The 22,778-nt window shown below is 33.9% G+C and overlaps 1 protein-coding gene across 1 annotated transcript in view; it reads left to right on the forward strand.

Moving 5' to 3' along the window:
- The first annotated feature begins 3,599 nt into the window (after positions 1-3,599).
- Positions 3,600-22,778, forward strand: part of LOC125674827 (uncharacterized) — a 31,253-nt gene continuing 12,074 nt past the window's right edge. Inside the window, exons 1-12 of the mRNA XM_056159023.1 lie at positions 3,600-4,331; positions 4,412-4,673; positions 5,940-6,106; positions 6,208-6,401; positions 6,577-6,726; positions 13,179-13,318; positions 20,493-20,554; positions 20,718-21,215; positions 21,353-21,614; positions 21,900-22,066; positions 22,166-22,359; positions 22,536-22,679. Of these exons, the coding sequence (XP_056014998.1) occupies positions 3,960-4,331; positions 4,412-4,673; positions 5,940-6,106; positions 6,208-6,401; positions 6,577-6,726; positions 13,179-13,318; positions 20,493-20,554; positions 20,718-21,215; positions 21,353-21,614; positions 21,900-22,066; positions 22,166-22,359; positions 22,536-22,679 (2,612 nt within the window). The 5' untranslated portion in view covers positions 3,600-3,959. The remainder of the gene's footprint in view (positions 4,332-4,411; positions 4,674-5,939; positions 6,107-6,207; positions 6,402-6,576; positions 6,727-13,178; positions 13,319-20,492; positions 20,555-20,717; positions 21,216-21,352; positions 21,615-21,899; positions 22,067-22,165; positions 22,360-22,535; positions 22,680-22,778) is intronic.

Genomic DNA, 22,778 nt, shown 5'->3' on the forward strand with positions numbered 1-22,778 from the left:
GAGATATGAACTGTACATCTTTGTTAAGGAGTCGACTTTGGTGATATTTAATTGAAAATCAATTCACGAATTGGACAATCATTTTTTTTCAGCATTCCGCACTCTTTTCTTTTACGTTATGACATTACGTTTTGCTCATTAATGGCTGTTCCGTTTATCGCTACTTATCAAAAGAATTAGGCAGGGAAAATTTAAGATATAAATGAAAAATGACCACATTAAAAAGGTTTCAAAATGTAAATATAAGCAATGGGTTATTATTTTTTTCAAAGATGCAGTCTCATAACTGCAACGGTGTACACAAATAAATTGTCATAACGCGATAACGCGCTTTATTATATAGCTAATAAATAGTCTAATATAAAATCTGCGTAAAATTTAGAGAATGTTAGCGTTCAATATCCTGAGAATTTATTGAACGCTAACATGCATTGCGTAAATTGTATGCTCCCGAAACATTCCGAGTATGAGCGTTCAATATTGACGTTACCGTAACGACGTAAACAAGCCAAAATGGCAGACGACGGTCCTCCGAATCTGACAGAGCCGGTATTTGATATTTACTTAAGCAAAATGTTTCACTGTACATAAATTATGTCCCCATTTACAAAATCAGTTTGCTTCATTCATTAATGACGGGTTAAATATTGAACAGTTAAGAAATGCATGCTGTTATTGCACACTGCCAATATTGATGAATTCTCGTCTATTTTGGAGTAGTTTGAGTGAAAAGGGATATAATTTAACAACTAAATACTTTAGCTATATAATAAAAGGGTTATTGAACTTATATAGGTGAATATTGGCACTCGTTGGCTGTCAAAATGCACTCGCAAGCTCGTGCATTTTTACAGCCAACTCGTGCCAATATTCACCAATATAAGTTCAATAACCCTATTTTATTCACTGATTTTGACTGCGGATAAATCCGTTTAGCCGAACAGGATATAGGACTCACGGCGGGTGTGACCGGTCAACAGGGGATGATTACTCCTCCTAGGCACCTGATCCCACCTCTGGTGTGTCCAGGGGTCCGTGTTTGCCCAACTATCTATTTTGTATTGCTTGTAGGAGTTATGAGATTGATCACTGTTCGTTATCTTCACCTTGCATTAAGCAAATAGCCGCAATGCATTACCAATTTGAATAAAATGGCAATACGTTTTTAGGTGAGCGGATCCAATTTTTAATCGGGTTGTGGCCTTTGGTTGGTTGTTACTCACCTTTTCTTGGACAGGCAGCTATTTTGGAGTCATTTTCTTATTATCAATATTTTGTATATTAGTGCAATAGGGGGTCAGCTTGCATAATATGATGCCAAATTGATATGTCCCATATATATAATTATTTCCAGTATATTGTATATACAACTGTATATTTTTATTGCGTCATTTAGATAATGAATGACAAGTTTCAAATAAATTGCTGTTAGGTTTTGCCTGCCTCAAACAAACACAAAGCAAAGTCTCCTTGTTTGTAACATCGGGACATAAAATGTTTCATACCATACTTCAAATATCTAGATACACAGACATAATTTGTTCAAAATATTAAGCTATGATTATTTGATTCCATAAACCCCACTATATAGATTCCCTTTAAAACCCACAAGACCTTTAAGAATAGGCCTTTCCGAAGACGTGAGTTATCTCTCTTTGTATTCTTACATTTAGTGTGAATATGACAACTTCCGTGTAGTAACACAATCAGATTACACATATATTTTAAGAGTTATATTAGTATGGGTGCTGTTCAAAATCGAAAACAGTTGAAATTATTTGTACGAGAGAGTAAGAAAATGTTAATGGAAACAAAAAAGAATTTCTTGATCCAGTCGAGTGTGATTTTTCGGGGAGGAGGGGGTTCAAAAATTAAACTCGAAATCACGCAGACATTCATTTGTTTACATATGTCTCCAATAACGACTGACATAATTATTTTACATGAAATCAGAACTTCTGATTCTCAAGAGATGATCGCAACTCATCAATTGAAAGCTCGGGTTTTTTCGAGGATCGATACGTGCAAAGATCTTGCATAACATCCCCCTCCCTTTCCCAAAAAAATAAAATCAATTGAATTAGGAAATCAACGCTCTCATTGTTTTATCAGGGCTAAAATTACTCCACCATTACCAATAAACAAGACTGAAATGTTTGGGTAACTTTCTCCAAAATACCTGGACGTGTTCATTCTGTGTGCAAATCATTTGTACACTGCAGCATAAAGCTGGGATTGTTAATAACAAATGATATGTTTAAAATGCAGTAAAATAGGTAGTTTTAAAAAAAAATCATTAATTTTGTTCAATATTGCTCCATTAATATATTTTTCATAGACCTGTGTGATCCCGGGGGGGGGGGGGGCATATTCTCAAATGTACTCTCTGGGGGATAGGTAATTTTAACCCCCAATAGAATGTTTTTGACGTCTCTGTATATTCCCTCTTTTATTCGTTTTAGCCCCCTTGAAATGTATTTGATTATATACATGTATAGGCAAGTATCGTGTCATACCAGAAATTGCAATAGCTAACAGGACCCCCTTTTGCCACAAATTTACAAAATAATTTGAGTAAAACTCCAAATATTTTACCCAAAATGGCTGTATTTACAGGTACATACTCTTGCCGACTATAAATTCAGCGGGTTCAATTATAGTTATTTTATTTTCAAAATATTGCATGTGTAAATGTCAGTTTAAAAATGGTTTGTGACGATGAATTTCTTTATGGTTATACTTGTATTTGAAACTGTATAAAAGTGGACAGACAGCTGGAAATCTGTCAGTGGCCTCTCATAAGTACAGGTTGGGTTAAATTTTACTCGCCAATCGAAGGAGATGGACATTTTCAGAATCCAGAGGTGTCAGTCCGACATACCTAGGCGTACATTGTGGCAGAACTTTTATCGCTGAATGTACTATAATTGAACAAGCAACCTCTGATATCTTATTATAAATCTGACTGCATTAAAACACGGGCTAAAGACCCTGAGGAGATTTATGCAATATATGATACATGTACATATGTATATACTAATTTCAGTCATAAAACACGTGAAGTCTTGGAAAGAGGGGGGGGGGGTAGTTAGAATAATCTAACTGCGTCTCGGGACAGGCCCGCCGTAGGGAATTGCATACTTTAACGATAAAACATTCTATCGGAGAGGGGGGTGTCCTCCTCTACTTACAACATTAATTTTCTATTATTTCTACATGCAAAGTTGGTTATTTTCACGTGTATGAAGTAAACCTATGCATTGTGATTTTTTTTTTTATTAACGTTAACATATTCGTTGGCTTGATTGCTGTAAAATTATACAACAATATCTTTGCGGCCTTCTGCACTGTTGATAATGCCGCTTCTCGAATATACTACCCGGAAGTTTTAAACTACTGTTACGCATGCGCACTATGTTCCGGATCAAGGAAAGATAACTCATGTTTTCGGATTGGCCTATAAGAATTGGTATCAAATACGTTGAGTATCTCTTCCAAAGTCTCAGTCATGTGAATTTAGTCTGCTTGACTTCCATCATTTTTTGACAATGGAAATTAACCTTTGCTTCACATCATTAAAAATAAATCTGACTTCAATGTGTCCAATGTAAATACCCTTTTGTTAAAAATAAATGTCTAAAAATAGAGACACCTCATGGAGTGTTTTCTGAAAATTATTGATATAAAAAATTAATCATCTCGTTGAGACGGAGGTATTCAGGTAAGATAATAAAAATATACTCCCAAGGTATTGTGATCTTGTGAGATTTTGTTTTTCATTTGAATACAATTATTGTCAACTGTCTTTCCTAAAATATTGTCAATAGGACTGATAATTTATAACCGCCTTAATTTTCACCAGACAGGCGTTTGTTGTATTTATAACCTTAATAACAAGGTCAAATGAACTTTGATGAGGCGGGGTTTTCCAGTTTTTAGAGTAACAGCACAAAATAGCAATGACGAGAACATATTCTTTTGAATATCGGAGACGAAATCCTGAAATGTTTCCTGAAGTATGTAGCATATGCATACCACAACGTCGATTTCGGGCACCAGCACATAAAACTCAGCATGACAACATGAAACATGGATCAATTCAACAGATGTTCTACGATTATTCAATGCACCTTACACAAAGTAGTGTGTCATACCCACCACCCAGTTCTTCCCTCAACACGGTAACAGCAAGCGATTTAGACACATTTGTGAGGAAAGAAATCGAACCGGATACAGAATACAACGCCAGTTGTAAAGCAGTAGTTCATCGTCTTTGCCAATTCATGAAAAACAACTTTCCCGATGAATTGAGACCATCAGAAATTATCAAGGTAAGCTCATGTACATAGATTAGAATAAGCATATTATTTATATTATTTCAGACATGAAAATAAAAAGATATTAATTACAGAGTGGGTCACTTGGAAAGGGCACGGCGGTAAAAGGAAAGTCAGATGCGGACCTGGTTGTATTTTTGCAGCATTTTGACTCCATATCTGACCTGTGCGACTCTCTAAAAAGTATTCTTGACAGGATGATGCGGTACCTCGGCACTCACGGTGGTTGTACTGTGGAGAAAACTACTCCCCACGCTGTCCAAGTGTCGCTGTCATGTCACGCCGGTCATACTCATCACGTTGACATTCTACCAAGTGTTAATGTTCTAGGAACAAGTATGTATGTAATAGAACCAACACTATGTTCATTATACAGTAATTAAAGAACCAGTACTGCATAATCAGAATAACAGTGAGTTCCTCTCGATATTTGCTCTTATGACTATTTATAATGATAACCATCTTTAGCTCACCTGAGCAAAACAGCTTGTATATATATTCTTTATGGCAAGACCTTGTTTTGTGAAGTTTGACCTCTTGACCTTGACCTGGCGTTGGACTTACTTTTAAAAATCTGACCTATTCAATATCTCCTGAAGTATTTAAGAAAGATCTTCAATGTTTTGTACATAAATTTCTTATATAATACCTTTTATTTCATACTATAACCTTTGACCTTAAAATTTTACCTATTTTAAGAAAGATCAATCAATTAGATATTTTCAGAAGTATTCAAGGTATGACTTTCATATTTCGTATATATATAGATATTTAACCTTGTTATACATGTGGTCGTGACCTTATTTCTTTAAAAGCCTGCCATAATCGATATCTCCTAAATTATTTTAGGAAAAGTTTATATATCTATATAAAGATTTTTATGAGAAGACCTTTATTTACTTCAGTGTTTAACCCAGTGACCTTGATCTGAAGTTTAACCTACTTTTAATAAAAGCCTGACCTATTCAATATCTCCTCAATAATTTAAGATATACCTTTTATATATTGTATATATATTTCCTATGGCAAGGTCTCTTGTGTCATCTCATGATCTATGACCTTGGTCTTATCCAGAACAGCAAGACCATGTTAATTATATTGGCTTTGAAGCATTTCTGTGTTACATGAATTAATTTTAAGTGATGTTATCATCCTTTTGAGCTAGGTCGGGACCATAATATAGGCACAAAAGTTTTTATGGTAATAAAGATTGATGAAAAATCTTTTTAAAATAACAACAGCTGAACAATGGCTCGGGTGAGCAATATGTCCCATGCACCTCTTGCTAGATTCATTGATTGATTGTATATTGTTTTACGTCGCGCTTGATAATATTTCACTCATATGGAGACGTCACCATTGCCGGTGAAGGGATGCAAAATTTAGGCTTATGATCGGCATTTATGGTCTTTGAGCAGGGAGGGATCTTTCTCGTACCACATCTGCTGTGACACGGGGCCTCTGATTTCCCGGTCTCATCCGAAATACCGTCCCATTTAGTCGCCTCTTATGACAAACACGGATTACTGAGGACACATTCTAACCCAGATACCCAAGGAAAAAATCAGAAATCAGTTTCAAGATTAACATTCATTTTTACAGAAACCAAAAGAGAAATTTACAAGATGATGAGCGACCAGTCATCATCTTTACATAAATTTTATTCCGCGGCACTAGCCCCGCTACAGATTTCGTTTGTTTCCGGTGTTCCGACGAAAGTGAAAACTTTGATACGCTTAATCAAATACTGGAGGAAAACCTGCTTTGAAGTAATGTCACACTAGAAAATCTGTAATATATAAATACTACATTTGATATAAAGTTAGTCATTTACGTTTTATGAATGTTTCATCGCATTTTGTATTGATAGGAAAGCACCGGGAAGAAACGACTGCCGTCCTCTTATCTTCTGGAATTGATAACAATTGGGGAATGGGAAGACGCTGAAAGACCAGTCAATTTTGACCTGAGGAAAGGGTTTTACCATGTACTGTTGGCCATTGCAAATTGCAAGAAATTGAAACGTGCATGGAATACTAATTACAATTCCGACAAATACATCAGGTGATTGTTTTGTAGAATAATATGAGAAGTTATAATTAAGTTAAATCACATTTCTTCGAACAGCATTCAGGAAAAAGTAATTCACATTTGAATAACGTGGCGAATTTGAAGAATTTGTATGAATGAAAATCTAGAATGGTGGTTTGAACTCTATGCAAATTCCTTGGGTTTTCAGTGATGACTCCTGCTATGTGATGGATCCAGCCAACCCCTACAACAATGTAATGGACAACTGTGACTGCTTGGACCTCGTAGAGAGCAACGCTAGACAATTCCTCCCCAAACCATTGTTTAGTGGATTATCCACCTCTATTGGATGGATCTAAATATATAATACATGTAACTACTCTCATTTGGTTTCTTGCAACTTGAAAGCATTTTTATTCATTTCAGATCCCTACAAAGTTACATTTTGTGAAATTACATTGATAATACTTTGACTTTGGAATACAATCCAAGAGTGTTATACATTTTTAGACTGGACAGTATAGTTACATGTATGCTATTTACTTGAATTATAGATACAATGTAAAGATAATGCAAGTATTTATACTATGTTTGATATTGACGTGAGTGTGACATTCTATAGCTTTCGAGTATATTTTCTGTATCCTTCAGTGCCTGGGTCTACAATAAAACAAAATAAAACTTTACGTACTGGACGGTAGTTAATACAAATTCTACGAGAATAGAGCTTCTACATTACTACCGCTCAGTAAATTCCAAAGTTTAAGTTATAATCATTTATGACGCATATTATTCAAGGAAGGTGTATGCACTCATTGCAATATACTTGTATTCACTTTCTGTTTTCATGAGGTTTTATTGGCAAATATAAACGTGATCAGTTAAACGTGGGCATCATTCCAGTAGCTATATAAGATACATACATTTATATCAAGATGCATAAAGATAAGATTGATTTAATAAAGGTGTATGTAAACTTTTTTGTCATCTTATGATTGATTGTCTATTATGAAACAAGTTTTAAATCATACATATTGCAATGCGATTTTGAAATAAAAGCTGTGGTAAACAGAAATTAGATTGAGAAGATGAATGTATGATGAAATTTCAAAACATTTATACAATTCCTGTCTGTAATTAAGCTTGTGCTTATCATTGAAAAGCAAATTTTAACTTCCATAAAGATGGCCATGAGATGAGATCTAGTACTACTAGTAGTCATATTATGTAATGTGAAATATTTCCCCCGTTCCTACATGTAGATACTATCACGTTGGAATTGTATTGTTGTTGGTTCTCTTCACTTCATGAGTATGTCAGCAAGAAGCGTCGCAATTCATATCCTCATGTATTTACAAAACTAAAAGTTATTTCATTAGTATATTAACAATCACATGACAGAGGGTTTAATGAGCAACCGTGATAGTTTACATTCAAAGCTTTCAAATTGCACCTATATGAAAAGATCACTCTATTATTATACCTCAGTATGAGAATTCAATGCAACGCATAATCTGATTGGTATAGACGGTCACATGCCAGGGATAACAAAACTTCATATCTCCCTCTCAAAACATCATATCTCCCTATCATATTTACCGCTTGGGCAGCCTCGTGCATTTTCCATAAATTTAACGTCAAAGACGACGAAATGTATTGTGACGTCACAATAAGTCCGAGTCATTCTACTTCCATAATTCGTAAGGCACAAAATATGCGGGTCTCTGATACACAGTTAAATCGCCTGGTTTTGGTTGATACAAAAACAAGCAAGTAAATCAGCATTCAAGGAGAATGGTAAAACAAAAACTAGTTATCATATCACTCTATTTCGCAGTTTGTACCTTCTAATTCGTTGAGGCGCGGTGTTACCGTTAGGGCAATCTCAGCTACATACATGTACAATGTATAGATGAGCGGACTCCAATCTCAAAGGCAATTTTGTGGTCTTGCTTTGTTTCGGTATAATAAACAATTTATTGCATGAATGTTCGGGAGATATGAAGATTTATTCACCCAAGAAAATTGGGTGAATAAATCTTCATATCTCCCTCACTAACATGCAATAAATGTATAAACATGGATTTGAAAAAAAGAAAGTGCAATGATAATTGATAAAAGTCATTTTAGTGAAAATAATTCATTTGAATAGATGTACAATATATTGCATAAAAGATGCATGTTCAAGATGTTCTTATGACCTGTTAAGGGCCCTGAATGGCATGTTGACATGCTAAAGGTTGTTTTAAATCTATTAGTTCAGAACAAAATGTGAAATTGAACAAATTGTACAAAATATCTCGATCATTTTTGTTTTGTCCTTGTTGACAGCATATAGTGATAGCTCAACAGTGAAACATTTTATGATATGTATTAATAGGATATCACATAAACGCAAGAGAGAATCTTAAAACACAAATACTGCGTCTCAGGGAAGTCACGCACAACATCAAGATCATTACTACAATATAGGTTTTCTGCTATTAAAAGAAGATCTGACAAGAAACAGTAAAGAAACAAAGAAGTATTCAATTGAAAACTTGTCGATAGTTCTTTATAATAAGTACATGTAGTAGTGACTACATACCTGTGGTTCCCAATCATTACACAACCATGACTTGAAATATATCGCAGGGTAAATGAATATGACATGAAACAAGCTAGATTGTGTGTATATCCTTAACTATTGACTGTATGCTTCCAACTTCTTATATTGCATATTTCCATAATATTTCATGTTTTGTTTGTATTACATGATGTATGTATGAAGTAGGTATTACTTTTAGATACCAGAGCTGAATAAAATACATGTATCATATACACCTGTGAGTTCTTGTTGAATTGATTTTGGGTACTTGCATTTTATTTTCAGCATCGTACTCTTTATTTTTACAACTCCAGAAATAATTGCAACGAGGTGATTACCAGTCTTACAGAGTAGGATTTTCGACTTACCCCCTCTCAATAACTGGCATTAGATAAACCCCCCAGTAAAACTGTCTCTAAAGTACAACACTCGAAAACAGGGTCTAGAGTGGGACCCCTCCCAGAATACTGTCTCCAGAGTGAGATTTTCACCCGGAAAACTGCCTCTAGAGTAATGTTACTGCTGTTTAACGGCCTATAGAGTAGTGTTACTGCTGTTTACATGACATAATGAGAGAACCACACCACATAATGATATATACACATCATTAAATTACAAAGGAACATCAGAAGGGAGTTAGTGCTTTTCATAGAAAACGACCGGCTGTATATTTCATTCTCAGTATGTACTTCTAGAATGAAATTTACCCTATGACTAGTTCTCTTTCTCATCTACATCCCACTCTGTGTCTCTCTATATATGCTAAATTCCCACATATATTACAGCTTAAATACACATATTACGTTCAGTATTCATTGTATGGTTTCCCCTGTAAAGCACGTTACACTGTACATGTTCAGTCCTTTTAATTGATATCAAAGGCAACTGTATTTCAAGCTTTGATATTTGATGGTCACGCATTGATTCTACATCGAACTTGATTTTATAATAATTATTTTGTATATGATAAGAAATTGGTTGCACAAAATAGAACACTTTATATTCTGAATTGTGGAACATGTCATTAAAGTGATTATATAGTTTTAAAATGCAGGTAGTATTGTTGTGTATAGGGCGATATTTGATGTTTTCCGTATGGTTCATAGACAGGAATAACTTTAACGTTTTGTATAGATTGGCATGCTTCAAGTTGCTAAAACAGATAAAGGACTTTAAAAATACGTACAATGTATAGCATTGATAAAAGATTACATCATGCCATTATTAAATGATTGTAGATTAGAATACATTAAGCTATCTACAATAGAATGTGGATTCGTGTAACAGACATGCATTCAATTATAGTGAAAATGAACTAAAACAAGTTATCTAAATGGTATATATTTTGCTATGGGACAATGAAAGGAAATATATAAACAGTGATCTATCTATCTATCTATCTATCTATCTATCCACCCAATCATCCATCCACCCAGCTGACATTTTGTATTTTTCGCAACTGAATTTGGCGCGAAAATGCAAAATTTATTGCATATGTTCACAAAACTTCATTACGTTTAAATACATTTTAGCTATACTGCAATCACCTATGCGTTTAACAGTTTAAACACAAAACATTGCGAATATATGTACTATATAGGCGGATCTAGGAATTTGTGAAATGGTGGGAGGTCTAGCACTTGATCTATTAGGTACTTTTCACAACTTCCACATCTACAATATATTACATAACATCTTAATAAGAAGATCGTGAGACAGTTTTATACATGACAATACGTAGTTTATTTACTATTCATTTCCCCAAGTTTTAGTTTTTAAAAAAAATTATATTTTATCATAAAAAGTTATATTAACTTTCTCTTCATGAAAATATGAGATAAAAGTAACCATTTACCACACATATTTTAAGAGAATTGGATTTTTGTCTCAATTTAAGGTGGGTCCTTAGTCCTGGATGTTTGGGGTTTAGGTAGCATTTTTTTGTTTAGAATCAATAGATTAACATTCAGAGTAATGAGAAAAGGCAAATTAGTTAAGGATTTCCATATTTATTTTCATTACAGACACTACTGAAGTAATGTACCCCTATGTAGATTTTTATGAAATTCATTGGAAACAGTTATCTGTTGTTATTTTAAAATAAAAACAAAACAAAAAAATTTAAATTGCATTTATTTATCAGGAAACATGTCAATAACTAAAACACATGTCATTTTCAATATGTTCATCAAGTTTTAGTATAATAAGTGCAAAATTATTGAATTAGCCTTATTCTCCAAAATGTTAAAAAACAAACAAATATGGACACAATTTCCTTATAGCATGGTTTACATATCATTTTTTCTGCTTATATTAGTAGATGTACATCTGTTATAGTTATTTATGAAAAAAAAATCCATATCTGTCCGTAATAATTTCAAATCTATAGCTTCCAGAGTATGTATACCCCCATAAAAAACCTAAGTCTGGCACCATACAACTGAGCTATTCAAAACCACTCATGGATTAAAATTTTATGTAATTTCATGAAAAGAAACAAATAATAATTCCTTATCACCTTGGCAAAATCTTTGTGAAAAATATAGGAAATCTATTGCATAATGGACTTGATAAATGATTTAATGAAAACAGAGTTATTGTCCTTGGATTCAATATTTTGAAACACATCATTGACTATTCAAATATAACTAAGACTTTAGAAATACTTTATGGCTAACAAGATTTTTTACAATAACTATTGAAAAAGACTCCAACAAAATTTATGTTCCAGTCATTAAATTATTGACTTTGCAAAATCTTATGACGTCACAGGAGTTGTGGAACTACGTTAACAAGAGCAGATCAAAAGGTGAAGATAACGAACAATGATCAATCTCGTAACTCCTATAAGGTATATATAATTAAGTGTTGGGTAAACATGGACCCCTGGCCATACAAATGTACCAAAGGTGGGATCAGGTGCCTAAGAGGAGGAAACATCCCTTGTTGACCGGTATAACCTACCGTGAGCCCTATATCTTGTAGGGCTGGGACGATTCAGGGTTTGCTAGATTCGGTTCGGTTTCGATTCAGAACAGCACGATTCGATTTTTTGTCGATTCGGTTCATGTTAGGTCCAATTTATCTGTTGAAAGCACAAAAAATAACAATTTTAATGAGTAGCATATTTGATTTGATTTCATTCAAGTTTTGTATAACTATATGTCGTAATTTGTAAACAGCACATCTATATATGACTGCATATTACAACTTTGATAGAAAAAAGAAATCATGAAGTCTAATAAAATTTGTTATATTAATGTGAAACATAATTTTTGGATTATGTAACAAATCTATAGATAGACAATCTAAAATGTATATGATATTGTTCTCATTTATGTGTCAAAATCAATAATTTTATTAATTCAGAGTTTTTGAAAATCTCTCCTTCGTTCCTTATATTAACTGTCAACACATTCAATCTGTGTATCATCTACGATGTTGATTTCATTCCAGATAGAAATGTTATATGACATGTATAGATAAACTTCAGTGATTTACCGACCATAATCTGAGTGGTGAAAATGCTAAATCTCAGTACAGTAGTGATTTAAATCTCTCTTGCATAAAAATTCACATCTTCTGCACATCACTCGGACGCCATATTTGTTGTTTTGGTGTGCATGTAAAATTTAAACCGAATTGAACCAAAATCCGGAATATCAAACCAGTGCATCGAATCGAATAGTCTGAATCGCGGTACATCGAAATTTTCGGTGCACCGTACAGTAAACAGGAGTAACCCGTAGTCAAAATCAGTGCATAAAGAACGACCTAACAATCGACCTTGCATGAAACACGTCAAACAATCTCAGTGCAGAAAAAAATGCTTTCTAATAATAACTTGAATTTCATCATCATTCAACGGTGTTCATTATGTCGAGAGTAAACACACTTGTGTTAGATTTAAATGTCTGAAAATAAGCCCACATCACCGAGTGTTTTCTGAAAATTATTGATCAATATCAAAAGCTAATCATCTCATTGGGACAGAAATATTCAGGAAGGATAATTTGTCATAAGTATTCCTACTCCAAAGGTATTGTGATTAAGTTAAATCAAATGTCTTGGACGTGCATCTGGTGCATCAAAATTGGTACCGTATAAGTTTTACATTGAGCAAAAGTGATGCACATTTGAATAAGATGGTAGATTTGAAAGATGTGTATGAATGAAAGTCTAGAATGTGGTTTGAATTAAATGCAGATTGCTTGGATTTTCAGTGGTTACTCCTACTATGTGATGGATCCAGCCAACCCCTTCAACAATGTAATGGACGCCTGTAACTGCTGGGATCTTGTAGAGAACAAAATTAGAGAGTTCCTCCACATGCCACTGTTTAGTGAATTATCCAAATCTAGTGGTTGGACCTAAATATGATACATGCAACTAATGTAATTTGGTTTCTTGCAACTTGAAAAGAAATTAGGATTAACATTGTATTCATTCGAGGACCTTTAGAAATTCTCGTATTATCAATTCATAGTTCATAGGGATAATAACTTGACTTGATTGTCATAGAATTGTATTATACCACTGAGATGTTGATTAAGGTTTCAATAAACTTGAAGGGGCCTCCGTGGCCGAGTGGTTAGAGCATTGCACTCAAAATCACACGGCCTCTCACCTCTGTCGGCGCGGGTTCGAATGCCGCTCGCGCCGGTGAGTGAGAAAGTTTTCCAGTTTACTTTCGGAAGGTCGGTGGTCTCTTCCCAGGTACATTGTATCTGAGTTCTCTCTTCCACCAATAAAAACTGGGCGCCACCATATAACTGGAAAATTGTTGAATGTGGCGGAAAACTTCAAAACAATCAATCAATCAATCAATAAACTTGACTAAACTTGGTAAGATAATCCAAGAGTGTGTTACACATTTAGACTTGGCACTACCGTCATGCTATTTAATTGAATAGATAACTACATGAGAATGGGACAATAATGGAAATTCTAGTCATTTTTGTCTACAGATGGGATTTTATGAGGAATTAAGACCCATCGAAAACTATAAGATATTGAAACATACATGGGAGATAAATTGCCTACCATATGTTTATTTTTCTTCTTTTATAGAAATAGTTTTAATATAATAGTACAGTGGTTATGGAAACATTGAAAGGGGCAAGATCTCTACACTATTATATCATTATAGGGAGTTAGTGATGATGGGTTATTACAATATTGTAGGGAGTTAGTGATAATGGGATGCTACACTATTGTAGGGAGTTAGTGATGATAGGATATTACATCAGTATAGGGAGTTAGTGATGATGGGATATATTACAATAGTATAGGGAGTTAGTGATGATGGGATATTACAATATTTTAGGGAGTTAGTGATGATGGGATATTACAATATAAGGAGTTAGTGATGATGGGATATTACAATATTATACGAAGTTAGTGATGATGGGATATTATATCATTATAGGGAGTTAATGATGATAGGATATTACAATATTATAGGGAGTTAGTGATGATGGGATATATTACAATATTGTAGGGATTTAGTGATGATGGGATATTACAATATTATAGGGAGTTAGTGATGATGGGATATTACAATATTATAGGGCGTTAGTGATGATGGGATATTACAATATTTTAAGAAGTTAGTGATGATGGGATATTACAATATTATACGGAGTTAGTGATGATGGGATATTATATCATTATAGGGAGTTAGTGATGATAGGATATTACAATAGTATAGGGAGTTAGTGATGATAGGATATTACAATATTGTAGGGAGTTAGTGATGATGGGATATTACAATATTATAGGGAGTTAGTAATGATGGGATATTACAATATTATAGGGAGTTAGTGATGATGAGATATTACAATATTGTAGGGAGTTAGTGATGATGGGATATTACAATATCATAGGGAGTTAGCGATGATGAGATATTACAATATTGTAGGGAGTTAGTGATGATGGGATATTACAATATTGTAGGGAGTTAGTGATGATGGGATATTGCAATATTGTAGGGAGTTAGTGATGATGGGGTTTTGCAATACTGAAGGGAATTAATGATGATGAATTTTACTATGTTTGACGTTGTAACATTGGAGCACACTGTAATGTATAGTACTGATTTGATAGCTGCGGGGTATATTCACTGGTCATTCAGCGTTTGCAATAGCAAAGAATTTCTATGTATAACGAACTGGCTTCACAAAATAGAACCTTTACTGAATGGTAGATAATAGAAACTTAGTTGTCATGTCGTTAATTATGCATTTCTACCGCTTTTTAAATTCTAAACTTTAAGATTTTATTGAAGGAATTAAGTTTTTACAGGCTGCGTGCTGTACATAATGCGATTGATGCTCTTTCTGTTTTCGCACGGTTTGACAAACGTGTTAAGTTAAAAACTGGCATCATTCCAGGACCTATAGAGATACATTGTATAACAAGATCCATTAAGCTATTACTTTTAAAAAATGTTGATCTAATAAAGGTATCTGGAGAGAGAGAGAGAGAGAGAGAGAGAGAGAGAGAGAGAGAGAGAGAGAATGTACTAGGTGTCTACATCATCTTACGGTTACCCCATTTTTCTTAATCCTGGATGGAAAATGTGCATCAATGTTTATATAAAATTTTAGTAGCAATCTTCACAACACATGGATATTTCATAAGATTGGTTAAAGTTAGGAGTGTCATTAGGCTGGTCAAATTCCCATTGCAAGGAAATAGTCGACATTAGGAACAACAACAAAACTGCGGGAGGGGCGACCCCCTCCCTGATACTACGTGCCTGAATAATTATATATACATCCTGCACAACTGCCTTTGTTAAATATCACATTTGTGATATAAAGAAAAATTGGCCACAACAATGGTCGAACTTTCAAATCGATAACAGGTGCTTGACGTTTTAAAGAAACCGCATCTCGCTTGAAGAAACAAATTATGATTTCCTTTTAGTTTATTCTTAATTTTAAAACGTTTAAGAACCTTTGGAATCAATACTAATGCAATAATGTTTTATTTCAACATGCATCATATACATACGTTAAAATTGATGTACGACTACTGCTTAAAAAATACCTGCCCAAACACATCAATAGTATTAGTATTAAGTTTTAAGCATTGCATTTGATATATTTATACATTTGTATTGAATATTTAATAAAGTATAAATTTAGCGACAAAAGTAATAGACATCCCAACTATCTAGCTCTAGATATTGAAATGTAGTGGTAAAACTTATCACTACCCATTATTGCCGAAAATGAACCAATTTTGTCCGATTTTTTTAAAACAAAGACAATAAATACACATTCCTGCAAATGTCTCTGATTTGATTTTTTTCATTTTTTTTTTTTTTTTTTTTTTTTTTTTTTTTTTTTTAGATATTTTCATTTTGAAAAGACAGGTCATCTAAACATATTCTCGTGGCCTTTAAAACGAAAGTAGAGTAATTCTCATTTATCATGCGGTGGAATTTTGATCTGCCTGCGTGGCTCGTCTGTATTTATTTGTATGGCAAATAAGTAAAGCATTGATTGTTTGACAGGACACGAAGTAACAGATTGCTTCAGAACTATAACATGCAGACTATTTACTTTGCGTATCGAAAACAGTCGATTTCCGCATTCATTCGGTTTTTAAAAAAAAAATCATATTGTTTGCAGCCAATAACCGATACCATATTGATACCGAAAAAGGTTAATAACGGATAATTGCATGTGCAAAATATAAATCTGGTTGTTTCATGTAAAAGCGTTTGTTTTTGCTAAAGTTTATTCATGTTTGATTTTAAATCAACAGATTTCGATAAAGAACTTATTTTTAGCGTATATCCATGACGTCATAATAAAACATTACGCCATTTTGATGTAAGTGGGATAAGGATTACGTCCTAGTTGTGTAAACAAAATCAGAAATTAAGCATAGTGTAATAGTTGAAAAAATGAAAAAAAATCTCGGCGGTATATAGCCAATAACGTCCCTTGTTCTATCCTATATTATATACATTACCATTGCATCCATATGAAAATGCAGTACCCAGAGTCCTGATCCATTAATTTTTTGTTGTCTACGAAAAGAGGTATTTGAGGTTGGATTATTTGTATGATGGTAAATGTTTTCATGAAATCTTGACTCCCAAAACTTTAAATCACAGAATTTTCCACAAATCAATAGCATTAAAACCTATGACTTTTCAACACTATACACGACCATTCCTCACGATAAATTAAATAGACTTTTTGACATCATAGACAGCTAAAAGCAGTACAAAATAGATAGTTGGGCAAACACGGACCCCTGGAAACACCAAAGGTGGGATCAGGTGCCTAGGAGGAGTAAGCATCCCCTGTTGACCAGTCACACCCGCCGTGAGCCCTATATCCTGATAAGGTAAACGGAGTTATCTGCAGTCAAAATCAGTGTACCAAGAACGGCTTAACAATCGGTATGAAACACGTCAGACAGCATTTGATCCAATGCGAGGTTGTATTGACGAACTAGATCGTTATAACGACCATAGAATTTTCGAAATGCTGACTTCAATCGCGACTGTTGAAATCCCTGTACCATGAACTTGTTTGTCAGTAGCTTACCTCGATTTAAAAACTGACTATATCCAGAACAAGCTCTTGTATATCGAATCAGTTGAGATATATAAACACCATATGCAGGTGATAATGGGATATTGCTACACAAATATGGGAAGCTGACGATGGAGAAGCTGAAATCACCCCGTTTGTCATACAGTTGAGTTGTCAGTTTGCCGTTAATGTCTACTTTCAATAAAATATCTAACTATGAAGCAGAAGTGGACGACTCTGTGGTGTCCTTTATTTCGAGCTCACAGGGATATGTCAAATCGACATATGAATGAAAGCTATCATTGTTAATAGACAAAACGTAATCGACATATCTAAAAGTCGAATTGAAGGTCACAGCGATTGTTTCTTCTCACGTAGAAGTTTTTGAATAAATTCTGCTTCATATGAATATAAAAACAGGTCAGCTAACAAAGGAACACAATTCGTGCCCATGGGAATTCCAACAGACTGTTGGAAGACCTGATCACTAAAGACCACGAAGATATTGTCAATGAGGAACTCTAGCATATTTTTTATTTCAACTTCAGAGTACTTGTGCGTGGAATCAGAGTGGTGTTTAACAAAGTAAGTTTTTGAATGACTGATCACTAGATATGAATATTTCCGTTTTCCGTTTTTGTTGAAGAAGCAACTGTTTATGATGTCAAAAAGTCTAGTCTTTATTTTATCGTGAGGAATGGTCGTGTATAGTGTTGAAAAGTCATAGGTTTTAATGCTATTGATTTGGGGAAAATTCTGTGATTTCAAGTTTACTAAAAGTTCTTTAGAATTTTTTAGAATCCACATTTGATTAACACCACTGGCATATGTAGTCGCACAGTAAGTTTGAAGTTTCTCCTTCACAGCTGTTAACATTTTCGTGAGGAGCAAAGATAGGGGCTTGGTAGAGCACTTACTGGATCCAGCAATGTATCTTTGTTTGTAAGGGTTTTTATATATAATAAGACCTTTATTTAACCAGGATTACATATTTAGCGATAACGCTAGTTTTCAATATGATCCTGCATATAACATACATACATGCAGATATTAGTAAAATAAACACAGATTAAAAGAAGTAGAATACATATAAACTTAAGAAATAATTATGAATGTAAGATAAATAGAATACAAAATGAAGCTTAAAAAGTATGATGATAATCTCTAAGATAATTTCTCTTAAAACACGCAACACTCGTTGAGTTTCTTATGTTTTGACTCAAGGCATTCCACACTGTGCTCCCTGAAATGCTGAAAGATCTTCTATAATATTCTGTTTTTGCCCTAGGTATATACAAAATATTTGAATAAGAATTTCTAGTTTGCCTCTGACTGACTTCTGATACATATTTAAAAACATTTAAATAATTTGGCATTAAACCATGTAAAACTTTATACACTAAAATGACTTTTCTATAGACAAAGTAATCTGATAGAGGCAACCAGTTAAGTTCTGTAAACATGACATTAGATGGTGTTTCAAAATTTCTGATGTTAAAAATTACCCTTGCAGCTCGTTTTTGCAATATAAAATGCTTATTCACATTTTCAGCATTTCTTGGATTGCTCCATATAGTACAACAATATGTAAAATGTGGAAAAACCATAGTATTAAAAATCTTCAGCAGCGCATCGTTTGACATAAAATATCTTATTCTTCTTAAAATGCCAATTCTCTTGGAAATCTTGTTCATAAGTGATTATATATGACTTTTCCAGGACAAAGTTTCATCAATAAAAATACCAAGTAATTTTGACTCCTGAACACATTCTATGACATGGTTATTTATCACTAAATTTAATTTTCGATACTTTGATAATTTTTGTGCCGATCCAATAAGCATACATTGAGTTTTAGACAGATTTAAGCTTAATTTATTTTCCTTAATCCACATTATACTGCGCTGAAGATCTTCATACATCTTTGACTCAATATTTTCCACTGACTTATCTGTTACATCTTGTGAAGTATCATCTGCATACATATTTACATGAGAATGATTCAGTGCTTGTGGATAGTCATTAATATACAGGATAAAAAACAATGGGCCTAAAATAGAGCCTTGCGGAACTCCAATAGTTACATTTCTTTCCTCCGATAAATTGCCTTTCCAAATAACTCTCTGTGTACGATTTGTTAGATATGATTTAAACCATTCAAAAGTATCATTGCATATGCCAAATGACTTGAGTTTGTGTAATAAAACCTTGTGATTTATAGTGTCAAATGCTTTCCGTAAGTCTATAAAAATTACACCAGTAAGTTTACCTTCATCAATATTTTTAAGCCATCTATCTACTAGAGAAATAAGAGTACTTTCACATGAGTGTTTTGGCCTAAAACCAGACTGACAATCTGTAATTAGAGAATGTACTGACAAATACTCATAAAATGAATTAAAAACATGCCTTTCTAAAATTTTGCTCACACAGGGTAAAATGGATACAGGCCGATAATTATTAACTAGTTTAGGAATCCAGTATAGGTACGGTAACTTATATTCATTCGACCCATTGACTGGAATATTAAATGTGTCTAAAACTGAAGCATGGTTTTGAAGAATTTCAACCAATCTGTTGGAGCCTGTACCACCTATAGACTCCACAGAGTGATATATGATATTGTAATTTTGAATTTACATCCACCTAGTGAATTAAAGACTTACAACACAACATATTTCTTGTATGTACACAAAAGGTGGTTTACAGTAGTTTAGTGTATGAAACAAATGCAAGAACTGACTGATATTAAATATAACTTACGAGTGCTTAGAAAATGATATTCAGAGTTATTAATGATATTTCATTTTGTAAGAAAACAAAAAACAACACGTGGTGTATATTTGTACAATATCAGAGACTGTATCGTATTGCGCTTTAAACTACATGTACATGCATGGTCCTCACCATACAATCGATATTGATGTTCAATTCCCAGTTACTAAATTTAAACATTTGGAAATAAACACACGTCATTAGGTGTTTTCCGAAAAGAAGTGATATCGAAAGGAAATAACATCCCAAAGGAAGTGAAAGTTCAGGTAAGATCGTATTATCATAAAGATTCTTATTGCTTGGGGATTGTTTTCTTGTGGGACGTGATTTTAATTTCAATTCGGATATAATCATTTCCAATTGTCACACTTCCAAAAAGATTGTTTATAAAACTTATAAAAAATCGTTAATAAAAACGAGCGGTGATGGTTAACAAATTTCAAATTTATAGTTATTTTATCATTATTACCATGTACCATAGCAATTCACGTTGATGATCTGTGTTTGTTCAAGGTGTTACAGGTAGAACAGCAGTACTGCTTAGCAATGGTGAGACAATATTCTTTTGGCTATCGGAGGCAACATCCTGATATGTTTCCCGAAGTCTGTGGAATATGTAAACCGCAACGTCGCTTTAAGAAACCAAAGGATAAATCTAATCATGATGGAATGAAACATGGTGCAATTCAAAAAATACCCCAAGGTTATCCAATGCATCTTGCACATAGCAGTTCATCGTACAGACTGTACCCATCATTCAGTTCTTCCCTCAGCACGATAACAGCAAATCATCTTAACACATTTGTGAGGAATGAAATCGAACCTGATACAGAATACAACAAAAGTTGTAAAGCGGTAGTTGATAGTCTTTGCCAATTCATGAAAAACAACTTTCCAGATGAATTAAGACCATCAGAAATTATCAAGGTAAGGTCAGATATACGGATTAGGATAAGCATGTTTTTTTTATTTTATCTACAATATAGAAATAAAAACAAAAGTCATATATAGGAAATAAAAGATATTCATTGTTAACTGTTCGTTATATTCACCTTTCATTACAGAGTGGGTCTCTTGGAAAGGGCACGGCGGTAAAGGGAAAGTCAGATGCGGACCTTGTTGTCTTTATGGCGCGTTTTCATTCCATATCTGTCCTGTGTGACTCTATAAAAAGAATTTTGAACAGGATGAAACTGTACCTCGGCACTCATGCTGGTTGTACTGTGGAGGGAACTACTGCCCACGCTGTCAAAGTTTCGCTGTCATGTCACGCCGGTCATACTCATGACGTTGACATACTACCAAGTGTGAATGTTCTAGGGACAGGTGTGTATGTAATAAAACCAAGAATAAGAGTATTAAAATATAGGCATTGAACCAACAATATCTGCATTGTAATTAAAGAACCAGTTCTGCATAATTAGAATAACAGTGAAGCCCTCTTGATGCTTTCTCTTATGGCTATTGATTGATTAAATATTATTTAACGTCCCCCTGATATGGAGACGTCACGACTGTCGGTGAAGGGCTGCAAAATTTAGGCCTATGCTTATGACTATTTACAATGGTGATCAGTTTAAGAAAATATCAAAGATTAACATTCTTTTACAGAAGATGAAAGAAAAATTTATACGACGATGGGTACCCATTCCCCATCTTTACGGGAATATTATTCTGCAGCACTAGCACCGTTACAGATTTCATTTGTTTCCTGTGTTCCAGCGAAAGTGAAAACTTTGATACGCTTGATCAAATACTGGAGGAAAACCTGTTTTGAAGTAATATCATATGAGAAAACATCTAGTATAAAGATAATCTTAATTTGAGACATTGACATTTTCGTTTCATGAATGTTTCTGGGCATTTTGCATTGACAGGAGACCACCGGGTGGCAACGACTACCGCCCTCTTATCTTTTGGAATTGATAACCATTGGGGAATGGGAAGACGCTGGAAAACTTATTGATTTTGACCTGTGCAAAGGGTTTTACCATGTACTGTTGGCCATTGCAAATTACAAGAATTTGAAACATGCATGGAATACTAATTACAATTCTGACCAGTATATCAGGTGATTATTTTCGTAGAATAGTGTGAGAAATTATGGGTAAAGTAAAACAAAATTTCTTGGAACTGTATTCAAGAAAACGTAATTAAGATTTGAAAAAAACAGCTGCTTTGAAAGATTTGTATGAATGAAAATCCAAATTGTGGTTTGAATTGTATGCAAATTTCTTGAATTTTCAGGAGTTACTCCTGCTATGTGATGGATCCAGCCAACCCCTACAACAATGTAATGGACGCCTGTAACTGCTGGGGCATTGTAGAGAGCAATGCTAGACAATTCCTCCTCAAGTCACTGTTTAATGGATTATCCACCTCTAGTGGATGGATCTAAATATGACGGATATAGCTACAGTATACGTTCATATGATTTCCTGCAACTTTAAAGAAAATCCAATATTAGTATTATTATTCATTTCAGTTCCC

This window comes from Ostrea edulis, chromosome 3 (assembly GCF_947568905.1).
Source record: "Ostrea edulis chromosome 3, xbOstEdul1.1, whole genome shotgun sequence".
NCBI classification, from domain to species: Eukaryota; Metazoa; Mollusca; class Bivalvia; order Ostreida; family Ostreidae; genus Ostrea; species Ostrea edulis.